At 45.9% G+C, this 12,605-nt stretch overlaps 1 protein-coding gene across 1 annotated transcript in view; it reads right to left on the reverse strand.

Moving 5' to 3' along the window:
• LOC109299575 (dermatan-sulfate epimerase) overlaps window positions 1-12,605 on the reverse strand; it is a 435,657-nt gene that overhangs the window by 222,288 nt on the left and 200,764 nt on the right. The window contains exon 7 of the mRNA XM_019520065.1: window positions 6,924-7,098. Coding sequence (XP_019375610.1) covers window positions 6,924-7,098 — 175 coding nt within the window. The remainder of the gene's footprint in view (window positions 1-6,923; window positions 7,099-12,605) is intronic.

A 12,605-nucleotide genomic window follows, 5' to 3' on the forward strand; every position in this document is an offset into this window, starting at 1 on the left:
CCAAACCATGCAGGCAAAAGGTGGGGCATTAAACCCCTCCTTAGTCTTACTCAGGCCTGCCGGGGCCTGGCCATGCACCTCTCCCCCTGCAAAGACTAACCTGCAAAGATTGAATCAATTCAGGCTTGGGCTTTTTGAATGTCTGTCCCTAGCCCCCTTGCACCTGTCTTTTTCTATCTAATCCCTTTGCAGCATTTGCTGGTCTCTGGGCAAATGCAGGGGTGTGACCTGCAGTGGGGTTTGGGTCACAAGCAGTGGCCTGCAGGTTATCAATCTCTGCTACAGTGTAGATTCAGCAAATGCTAGAGGGAGGTTTTTTTCCCCCCTGGAAACACCTAAGCTCAGTTGACACTTGCAGCCACACCAGGAGTTTTGACAGTGTAGCTATGTCAGTAAAGGAGTGTGCTCTTTTCTATGCTATGCCAGCAGAACTTTGTAGGGCAGATCTGACCCCCATCTGGAAAAACAAAGGGGAATCAAAGGCACAAAATACGGCATAACTATTTTGCAAAAATCTAGTTGGTCTAATAAAAGATATCACCTAAACCACAAGTCCTGATTCCTTTTTGCCTCTACAACAATATGGCTACAACCTGGATACCCAACAGCATAACTGTTCAGCAGTCCACCTGAAATGTTAACAGCTATAGGAGCAGAATCAGTAAGACTGTATTTCAGATGTATAGATGAATAATGATATGTATTGTTGACCTTTGACATACATTATAAAGGGATCTGCAATACTAATAGAAGAAAGAGGAATGGTTTCAAGTTGCAGCAAGGGAAATTTAGGTTAGATATTAGGAAAAAAATCTCTCACCAGGCAGGTAGTAAAGCACTGGAACAGGTTACCCACAGAGGTTATGGGATCTACATCATTGGAGATGTTTAAGACCTGAATGGACAAGCCCTTGGCTGGAATGATCTAGTTGGAGAGGGTCCTACTTTGAGCACGTTAGACTAGATGACCTCCTGAGGTTTCTTCCAAACCTAATTTTCTATGATTCTGTGAAATCTGCAATCCAGGAGTTATGAGATGCGTGCTTTTGATGAATAGCTATCAAAGGAGTTTATCAGCTCAGTTACTGAATTTGAAAAAATAACTGCAGAAAGATGTAATAAAATTATTGAATGTTTTTTTTTGAAGTTAAAATCTGACACTGTTCTTTCTGGTCTTTAATTTTTGTTCATGGTAATATTAAGATACATGACAAAATAGTGCATCAGAAATGTGATCAAATGTAGAAGGTGAAGAAAGACATCTGGAAAGGATTTAGGGAGAGCCACTGTTTTGAAGGCTAAAAATAAAGAGCAGTAACTAAAGATGTGATTAAGCATATTTGCTGTAGAAAGGACAAAAGTAAGGTAGCAGTGATGAACTCTCTCTTTATTTCCACATCTTCATGTATCCCGAACAACAATAGCTAAATTCAAGAAGCTATTCTGACATAAGACAAAATACATGCCTCTGTCAAAACTTGTTTATAGTATGGCTAGCAGAAAAAGCATCTTGTAGGAAATACGGAAATTGTTAAAAACCCATATTTCATCTTCTTTTCAGCATGTGACTTTCTCTAGAAAGCAGAAAATGACAATGTGATTAAATCTCCTTCTGTGACTCATTCAACAAAAAACAGTTGAAGTCTGACCTTGCTAAAAATGTGCTGCATTTCAGTTCAAAACAATAATTTCTTTTTGATCTTTTTCTTTTTCAAAAGTGTTTTTTTAAATTTGGGATACATCTCATTTGGCTTAAAGGAATTGGGATACTTTGCTCTTACTGCGATGGTAATATGTTAACTTTGTTTTCAGTTTTGCAAGTCAAGGGAAATGCAATGCTGTTCTTTGCTTGGTATCTATTTGGTAGGTATATTTTTGTGATGCACACAACTTTTAGTTGCACATTATGAATTACTGGAATTAAGAAGTTAAAACTAGACATGCCACCTCCCTCTGTCTTTTCTTTAAATACAGGTTTTTGTTAGAACATACCCAGAAAACAGTTCTGAACTCCTGAATACCAAAAAGTTATTGACAAATTGAAAATTGAATGGAAGTCTGAGAAGAACAAGAGCTACAATAACAGGTTAGGGAAAATTAGTTTATGAGAACAGGTGTCAAGAACAAAGCATGTTATGCAAAGCTAAGGGGTGAGAGACAACAGTCAACTATAAACACTATTTATAGCTGGATAAGATGATCTAGTGAGTTTCTTTTAACTCTAACGTTCTGTAGAGGACTATATTTGAGAAAGAAAGGAAATCCTTCATGTAATATTTACCATCTTCTTCCATCATCCCTGCACATCAGCCAAAGATTATTAAAGCAATAAATACCCAGCTTGAAATATTCCTGTATGCAGGCAGAAATGTTTTATACCCAGTTTTCACTGGTAGGAGTTGTAGGGCAGAAACCTATTTCACTTACTCACCTTCACTTTGCTTACCCAGCTACTTCAGTGCTGTTTTGGCACTTATGCACAGTTTTGGATCTGATTTCACATGTAGTGCAGAGGTACAAGTGCTCATAGCAATACTGAGCATACTCATTAGGCCGTACTCTGGCTGGTGTATGTGTACCTCAGCAAACATAATTCACCAGATTTCAGTTGAGAAAAACCTGTGACCATTAGATGCCAGGGGATGCTAGAAAAGGGGGAATCGTGGCAGCTGCAATTCCCAAAGTTTGAGGACTGCAGTGTGAAACCCATGGGCCCACAGGTGCAGCTGGGACCAAGAGCCTCATCAGGAGAGGGACTCTCAGTTCTGACTGCACATGTGGCATAGCCAGGAATGAGAGCCCTTCCAGGTGCAGGACTCTAAGACCCAGCTATGCATGGTCCCTATGGCTGGGAGCACCCCCAGCAAAGGGGGCTCCCAGCGATAGGAGCCTGCTTCTTGCCTTCTACATCGACAGTAAGGCACAACTGGATCTAATGTGCAATTCTACAATCGCACCTTCTGCCATGCACATGTAGCTACAGTGTGGCTCACACATTAGATCGTGCCTTTACCTGCACGTGTAGATGGGGTCAAATAGCCTACAGTAATGATAGAACAGGCTAGGAATTACTTAGAGGGTCTAGATGCTTTCAAATCAGCAAGGCCAGATGGGAAGCACCTAAGGGTATTAAAGGAACTGGTTGACATAATTCAGAGCCATTGGCTAACCTCATGGAGCTCAGATGAGGTCCTGAATGACTGGAAAAGGGCAAATATAGTGCCCATCATTAAGAACGGGAAGGAGTAGGATCTGGGCAACTACAAGCTGTCAGCTGTCAGCTGACCTCTATACCTGGGAAAATCATGGAGCAGGTCCTACAGTTAAAGGATTCCGTGTGAAGCACCTAGAGGAGATTAGGAACAGTCAGCATGGATTCACCAAGAGCAAGTCATGCCTGATCAATCTGATTTCCTCCTATGATAAAAGGACAGGGTCTGTGGATGAGGGGAGAGCAGTGGACATGATATACCTTGACTTTAGTAAGCCTTTTGACACTATCTTCTATTTCACTATCTTCATATCCAACAAGTTAAGGAAATACAGACTAGATAAAAGTACTGTACAGTGGATACATAACTGGCTGGATCATTGTATTCAGCTGGTAGCCCTCAATGGGTCCTAGTTGGGAGGGTGTATCAAGTGGGGTCCTTCAGGGGTCTGCCCTGGATCTGGTATCATTCAACATCTTCACTAATGATTTGGATGGTGGGATTCAGTGCATGATTAGGATATTTGCTAAGTTGAGGGGAATTGCACACACTCCAGAGGGTAAGGCTAGGATCCATAATGACCTGGATGGACTGAAGAAATAGTCCACTATCAGTCAGATAAAATCCATCAAGGACAAGCTTTGCACTTGGGTTGTAATAACAGCATGCACAAATACAGACTGGGAAATGACTGACTAGGTTGTAGTACTGAAGAGAAAGACCTGGGAGTTATGGTGGAGCATAAACTGAATATGAGCCAACAGCCTCTCTTGTTCCAATAACTCCAACAGCATCCTTGGTTGTATTAACAGGAATGTCATGTGCAAATCAAAGGAAGCGATTCTTCCACTCTCTTCATCACTGGTGAAGCCTTACCTGGAATACTGTGTTCAGTTTTCAGGCCCATGATTCAAGAAGGACATGGGCAGTTTGTAAAGAGTCCAGTGCAAGGCAAGAAAAATTATCAGATGCCTGGGAGATGAGACTTATGAGGAAAGGCCGAAAGAATGATGGTTATTTATCCTGGAGAAGAGAATGCTGAAGGGGTATTTGATAACCATCTTCAAGTACCTGAACGGTACTACTGAGAGGATGGAGATGGGCTTTTCTTTGTAGCTGTAGGGGACAGGATCAGGAATAATGGATTCAAGCTGCAGCACAGGAAATCTAGGCTAGAGATTAGGAGGAATTTTCTGACTATGAAGGTGGTCAGGCAATGAAACAGGCTACTTAGGGAATCTCCATCCCTGGAACTTTCAAAAGCAGGTTAGATGGACACTTGGCAGAATGGTTTAGTCAGGAATGATCCTACCTTGAGCAGGGGGCTGAACTCGTGAGTACCGTTCTTGCCCTACTTTCCTATGATCCTAGATGGAGGTTCAAACTCCCTCAGGGCAAGTGGTGGGGCCTGGAACCTGAGTCTCTTGCTTCCTGGGTGAGTGCCCAAGCCACTAGGATATTGGTTTAAAACATGAGAGGCCTCACTTTTGCCCTTCACCTCCTGCTGCACCTCACTAGTCACAGCTTTTTCCCCACCTACAATTTCAGGACTTTGTACACGCTTACATAGGTGAGCATGAGCCGCATATATGCCTGGTCAGAGTGCATGTTCAGTAATCATGAGGATTTTCACTCATCCATGATACATTTGAAATAGGATTGGAAACTGCATGCAAGTATCAAAAACAGCATTAATGCGGCTGGGTAAGTGCCATTTGGATACACAAAGTGAAACAGACTGTTGCCTATAATGTTCTCAAGAGGGAGGTGAGGTGCTCCGCTATGTCAGCTGGGCTTTTTCCACTACATCACTTCTTTTCTATTCCATTTCTTTATGGGATGCACTTTGCACAGCCATTGAAAGCTGGATTGGTTCATTTGCTTTACTGTGCACCGTAGATAAGTTTTTAGAATAAACTCTCCTCACTGATACATTACTGAATAAACTTGCCTCACTCAAGAGTTTGCTTCATAGAGACTTCTGGGGGAGTTATAATCACCCACTGCATTTTCAAAATTATGACATGAAAAATATGTTAATTGAAATAGGTCTAACCCTTGGATGCTCCATATCTCAAACTGATTGCAAAACACATGAATTATCAGTGTAAAAAGCAATTTTTTCCCCTTATACCACAGACAATTCTGTGAACAAGCATCAGTCAGAGGGACAGTTATAAATGACTTTTCTATGAGGTTTCCTGTATAATACCTGAACATCAAGCAACACCACAATTCTAAGATAGAAAAATATTACCATTTTATTCATATGGAATAAAGGTCCAGAGATCAAGCGGTTTAATTAGGACAACATCTGGATGATGTTTGGTAGGATAATTTACCATGCCCAGTGGCAGTACCCTCAAATATGCCTTGCTGCTCCATACAGTGTGCCTCCTATGCCAGAAGCAATGCAGACTCTTGTCTGCATGGTGTCACAGATAGACAAACATGGGTGTGGGCTAAGCAATTCAGCAGCCTACCTGAAGCACCGCAGCCTACTTGAAGCACTGCACAAATGAAACTACACTCCTTCTAGTTTAGAAAGTAATTTGCTGGGAAGTCTTGTCCATAGGGAGCTATGGTACAGCTGGGAATCAGACTGAAAACTGCAGTCAGGAGTCTACTTGTGGCTAGGACAGGAGTAATACATTCTGTGACCCTAGACAGAAGGCAGTCTCACCTTTCAACTTCCAGAGAGGCAGGGGTGTGGCGTGAAATACCCCTTTTCCCCTTTAGGATGGCTACAACGAATGTTCCCATCCCTCAGAAGCACAGGGGTTGCTCAGAGAGCAATGGTGGCAGAAGGAAGGGGCTCGCTAAGGACCACAATAATTGAGATTTATCAGTTTGGGAAAGGTAGGCTGGTTAGACTTACTGTAGTCCTTTCCATATATAGTCCTCTGCTAGGGTGAAGTTGGTAGGAATCCCAGGTTAGGTGACAGAGCTAACACATAATTTAATGCATGGGAATGTTTATACTTCTCAGGTGTATATTTCTAGGCTACCTGAAGACATAAGCCTGGGTCATGCTTTCAAGTTTTTTGTCCCAACCACAAGGCCTAGCTACTCATGATTTAAAAAAAGAAAGTTTAGCTCCTGGTGTACTCATGAGATTACAGCAGACAAGATAGCTCTAAGCATGGTCCTAGAGCCCCTATTCATTCTCCTATCCTTATTTCATGACTAAAATGGTGACTAGCTGCATCTCCTTACACAAGTCATTTCTCATCTTTCTGTATCCCTTCCCTTCTTTTCCATTGCATGAGTACTTTGGGAAAAGGACTGTCTTAGTGTTGGTACACTGCACAACATAGTGAGGCTCCTGATCTAGCCATGACTTTGTAGGATCTACTATAACACAAATAATAATTAAATAATACAAGGACAAATAACAACAAGGCATTCCAGAGCCATCCTGTAAGGCCATCCATCCTCTGTTTAGCTTGTCTGTTTTGTGAAAATCTGATTATTAAGCATGAAGTGATACTTCTTTCTGTTTACCGTTTTAAGGGTAAACCATGCTTCCTTCTCTGTGGTACATTAATTAGACACAGGTCCAAACCAAAACCCTGGATCCAAACACCCTCTGATATTTGAGAAGTTTTGAATCTGCATCCTTGCTACTCAGACCTATCTCCAATTCTAATTATGGTTACTGCTTCCTGGGAGGTCTAATTTGAAATAGATTGAGATCAACATTACACTTACCCAAGGATGTGTTCACACAGCAGCCTGCAGTAGTCACTGTGGGAGCTGGTAATTAATAGCAGGACCTTCCCTGCATTTTTCAGTTGTCTTAGCCACTTTTTCACTGACTCAGGACATCTTTGTATATATTTTCCTGGATCATTTTTCACTTCTGGGAAATATGTCCCACAGTTTTCTAAAAAAGAAAAATATAACCTCTGTCATCCAATAATATTCACAACGCATGCTGTAAACACAAAAAAATTTCTTCTACCCCATATGCAACCAAAACATGTAAATGACTATATTAATATAATACTAAAAAGGCAGATAAAATGTAAGAAGTTTTACAAGGCTAAGATTTTAGTTCAAACAAAAATGGGAAAAAAATGAATGGGACATGTACTAGCAGAAAAATGTTTACAATGATCTCTCTCTCTCATTAAATTCTTTTCACAGCTATTATATTTCCCATATTTTTAGCTCTTTCTACTTGCAAAATATTTTTGGACTCTGAGTTATATTCCTGGCACATCAGGGTTTAGGGTAAGATATCACATCCTGTTAATCTGGAATGTCTCATTTTGGGTGCTTAATTTGAGACCAAAAAATGGGCCCATTTGTTAGGAAGTACTAAGAATCTGAGTCCTGAACATCAGAAATCTTTTGGATATCACTTTAGAAACCTTAAAACAGATACACAAATCATGAGTTATATCTGAAGCAGCAGATAAACACCAGATGATCTGTAATACAGTTATCTATCGAGGACATGATTTCATGATTTCTCAGATCTGTTTTTTAACGCGCCCATTATTTTATCTAATAAAGGCTGGTATAGCAGATTGGCAGCAACCTACTGAAGTACCTAAACGCTGTTAAGAATGGGAAAACAAAAGCAGACTTTTTTTCTCATTACAATCATTAATGGCCATTAGGGGCATAACAGGGACAGAATTTGGTCATTACAGGCTATAACAGAACCTGAGGCTCCCTGTTCTTTTAAGCAAATCAGCAGCCTACTGAGGGAGCACTGTAGGCTAGGCAGGATGTAGTAGTGGCAGGGCAATGAGGCTGACCAGCAGGCACCTGCAGGCATCCAAGACCCTGGGAGAATATAAGCCTGCGGCTTGGGCTGGCAAGTTAGTCTAGTCTTGCCAGCTACAGCGTTAGGATCTCCTGCCTGGGAGAGCTACCCAGCGACACTAGACTGTCTGCTTTGCTGCCAGCAGGAACAGTGAGACTCATGGAGCTCACAAGGAGCCCAGGCTGGGAAGTATGCCAGCACCAAGGGGGAGTGAAGGTTTTCCCTCTTACAAGTTAGGGACAGACATTCAAAAAACAGGAGCCTGAATTTATTCAATCTTTGCAGGTTAGCCTAACCTGCCTAAATTGAACCAATTTGCAAATGAACAGATAAGGGTTTGGGAACCTGGCACACGTGTCGAGCACGGCACGTGAAACCATTTTGCTCGGCACGCCACGGCCAGCCCCAGCTCTGGGTGGCTGCTGCCAGCAACAGAGCCTGGGCTGCTCCCAGCAGGTGGCTGGGAGGCTACAAGCCCTGCTGCAAGCAGACCAGGCTCCAAGATTGGCAGCAGCTACAGAGAGCTGGGGCTGGCTGCAGCCGGGAGGCTGCAAACAGCTATGCCAGGCTCTGGAGCCCCGGCATCAGCTCTGTACCGGCACGTGCATGCATGCCTTGGAGCGGGCAGTGGGGGAGGGGCCTGATGCAGTGCGATCCCGGTCCCTCCCCTGCTCCTGGCACAGAGCTGGTGACTGAGCTCCAGAGCCCAGCGCAGCTCTTTGTAGCCAGCCTGGGCTCTGGGCAGCTGCAGCAAGCCGTGGGCAGGCTACAAACTGCTGCGCCGAGCTCCATAGCTCCGGCATCGGCTCCATGCTGGCAGCGACTGCGCACGGATCTCAGGGCGGGCTCTGCTGCCTTGCTGTCTGCCCCAAAGTGCATGTGCAGTCGCTGCCAGTATGGAGCTGATGCCGGAGCTGTGGAGCCTGGTGCAGCTGTTTGCAGCCTGCCTGCTGCTGATAGCTGCTGCTCTGCATAGCTGCTGGAAGCCACGGAGCCTGGGCTGCTCCCAGCAGGGCTTGCAGCATCCCAGGTGCCTGCTGGGAGCAACTCGGGCTCTTGGCTGGCAGCAGCTACCCAGAGCAGGGTTGTGCCCCTCACTGCTACCCCCACCTGCAGGGGAAGTATGGCAGTGCAGCAGGGAGCTCGGAGCAGGCAGATTTCTGCGCCCCCTGCTGTGCCCTGCTGCACTTGGTTCCAAAACTGCTTTGCAGAAGCGGCGAGGGCAGCACAGTGGGAGCACTGCCGGTATGTGCTACCTCTCTGGAGCTTGGAGCCAGGCCTGGGAGGCAGCTGGGGCCAGTACTGGGGCGGAGAGGCAGCAGATGTTTGCAGCTGGCCCAGGTTCTGGGTAGCTGCTGACAGCCACAGAGCTCAGGCTGGGGGGCAGAGGCTTGGGGTGGGGGGCAAGGAGGGGGTTTAATTCCCCCTTCCCTGTCCCAGCCGCATGGACCTGAGCCACAGTCCACCTGGAACTCCCCCCTCACTCTGCAGTGACAGGGGTGGAGGCGTGCCCAAGCACCAGCCAGCACGGCTCCTTGAGGCGGAGGGGGTTTATTCCTCTCTCTGCCCCTGGGAGATGGTCTGCCAGCTCTGACTGCCGCTGCCTACTGCTCCCTGCATGGGGCAAGTGGTGGAATAATTTTCCCTGCCCCCTCTGTCAGATGGCAAAGGGAGGAGGAGAAATAACCTGTTCCTTCCCCCCTTGCCTAAGGGGGGCATGCCTCTGCCCCTGGAATGGTGAGGGGGCAGGGACCATGACAGGGATTAGCAACCCCTCTTGCAGTGTCCTGGGAGTGCAACCCTCTTCCCAGCAAGGGTGCTGTGCTTCAGGCAGGGGCAGGGTGGGCAGAGCAGACTGTGTGGGGTGAGTAGCAGTGGTGAACTGGGGTGGAGTGTTGGGGGGCCAAGGCCACCCCTCTGACCCCTGTGCCACCGCTCATCCTGTGCAGTCTGTAGCAGCTCTGACCGCTCTCACCACCCTGCCCCATTCTCATCTGCAGCACAGACCCCTGGCTGAGGAGGAAGTGACCCCGCTGAGGGCTTCCCACCCCCTGTGCCGGGCACAGCCTGAATGGGATTCAAAGCTGGACAGAGAGCTTTTGGCCATTCCCTTCTCAGCTGGCTTGCTGTCCGAGCAGGGAGCGTGGTGGGATGATCAGCTTGGCTTGGCTTCCGGCTGCAGGGAAGCCTGCAGTGGGGGTTTTACTCCCCTGCCTGAACCAAGCCAATCATCTGGCCATGCTCCCTCCTTAGCCGGTGGGCTAGCTGAGAAGGGAGTGGTGGGGAAAATGCCCCTCTCCCTTGCCTGGCTTTGGACCCCAGGCAGGCTGTGCCCACCACAGGGGGTGGGAAGCCTTCAGCAGGGGCCATATCCCTCCCCTGCCATTCCCTTCTCACCTGGCCTGCCAGCCAGGGAGGGGGCATAGCTGGGTGATCACCCCAGCTCCTGGATCAGGTGGGGACTGCAGGCTTACCTGCAGCCAGGATCTGGGTGGATCACTCTGTGATATGTTCTTCCCAGCTGGTAGGCCAGCTGAGAAGGGAGTAGGGAGGAAAAACATCCTCCTCCTCCCCTTCCTCTCTGACCCCCTTTGCACACCCCTGCTGCATCCCAGGAGTGGTGGCAAAGTGAGCTCGGCCCCTGGCACTGCTGATTCCCTGGAGCCAGCCTGTGGCAGGGTCAGAACATCAGGGCTGCCCAGCACCTCCTGGGCAGAGGTCCAGCCCGGCACCTCAGCCCTGCCCCTGCTGGGGAACCGGGCTCACCTTGAGCTCTCTGCAGGTGTCGAGCAAGTCCTCTCCCCCTGCATGGCCAGAGCCAGCCCCTGCTGCCCGTCAGCCCTGCTTGACACAGCCTTTGTGGCTCCTGACCTTCTCTGTCTGCCATGCTGTGGCAGAGCTGCGCTGGGGCTGACACTGGAGGATGGAGGGGGTTCGCAGTTCTCCCACCCCAGACTGTCCTGCAGTGTGAGGCTCCCCACTAAGTGTAGCCCGCAGCCCAGCAGGTCCTGTGGGGAAGCTGAGGAAGGAGTGTGTGTGTGTTGGGGGGTAATGTTCACCCTTTGCCTGGTGGATGGGGGCATGGTCACGGAACTAACAGGGGGCTTCACAGCCTCCCCTGGATCCCGATCTACTATTGAGGCAAACATATTCTATGGTATACAAGCTTCTAAAAACATGCTGAATTTTGAAGAATAATACTCAACAGTCAATAAAGTTAACTACTCTTCAATATGACTGACGGTTAAAGATTTCTAATGGCGCAAGTCATAGCTGCTAAAGTACAGTGAAATGTATCTGTTTTCTTTTCTTTATTACTTTAAAAAATACAGTATAAAATTGTCTATATACTCATGTCATATTATTGAAAACATAAGTTAAGAGGAAAAATTGCTTAGATGCTTAAAAATGCTGAGAAATGAAAGAGAAATTGGTACTGCAGTTTGTATGTAAAAGAGCACTCTCATCTACAGAAGAATCTTTTTCCTTTCAGCATTTTGTTCTGTACGGAATAATCTGTGGTCAGCTTCACTGAATGACTTAATAAATCCCAGACATTACTTAGCCTTGTGGTATGTGAGTAATGCTATTCTTTAGTTCGAAAAAATAAGATATAAACCACTTGAACTTGTGCTGTTTAATGAGAGGGGAAACATATGCTTCAAGCATTAGTATCAAAGATTACAAGATGCCATGCATTAAACACAATACTATTTCATAACTGCTATGCATCCAAACCATCTCCACACTAAAAATGGTTACAACTTAGAGTTACCTTTGCTATCACGGCAACTAGAGAAGTGGCAGAGGAACTCAATTCAGTACTGCAGTAAGATATGGGTTACTTTTCATTCCAGAAGTGGATTACTACTACGGAAAACCTCTACAAGAAAAGTCTCAAGTCATAACTAGGTAACCATTCTGGTTCTCTATGGAATCTGGGTCAGAGAGGGCTTTGCCATGGGAATAAGGGTGAGTTCCAAGAGCCTGCATTATGGGCCTACACAATGTTTGTCTGGCGAAGAAGCCAAGACCAAATGATTTTTTGATAATTTACCAAGGAATGTTTCCTACAGTGATTTTTTTCCCTTTTTTTTTTCTTTTCTTTCTTTAGTGTGGATGCTATTTGAGTCAAGAAACATGAGGTTTTCTTGCACACAGTGAAGCAATTGTCTGAACTTCCATGAATAACATATATGGGACATTATAGTCCTTTTCTCAGTTCAGATGAATCCAGTTCCCAGTTTTTCTTTCTTTCTGTCCTTCTTTCTTTCTTATTTGAAAAGGTCAAACTATTATCCAAGAATGAATGGAAGCACAAGAGGAGTGGTAAGCATGGTAGTATGGCATCCAGTCTTTGTAAGCTCAATCAACTGGGAGAGGGAAGAAGGCAGGTCACTTATAAAAAGAGTAGCTCATCACCAGGGATCCAGGTTTTCCATGTGCTGCAGAAAAACGCAGCAAAACATGGACTGTCTTCTTTAAAGGAGAAAAACCTGGGACACTCTCGGTTTCCCCTTCCAGACAGGAAGATTTCCAGCCTGCAAGGGGCTGCTTGGGGCTGGGAGAAAGTGGGACACAGGGAGTGCCACATGCATGTGCATACACACAAGCAT

The sequence above is a fragment of the Gavialis gangeticus genome, unplaced genomic scaffold (genome assembly GCF_001723915.1).
Source record: "Gavialis gangeticus isolate Ggan-Ray unplaced genomic scaffold, GavGan_comp1, whole genome shotgun sequence".
NCBI lineage: Eukaryota > Metazoa > Chordata > Crocodylia > Gavialidae > Gavialis > Gavialis gangeticus.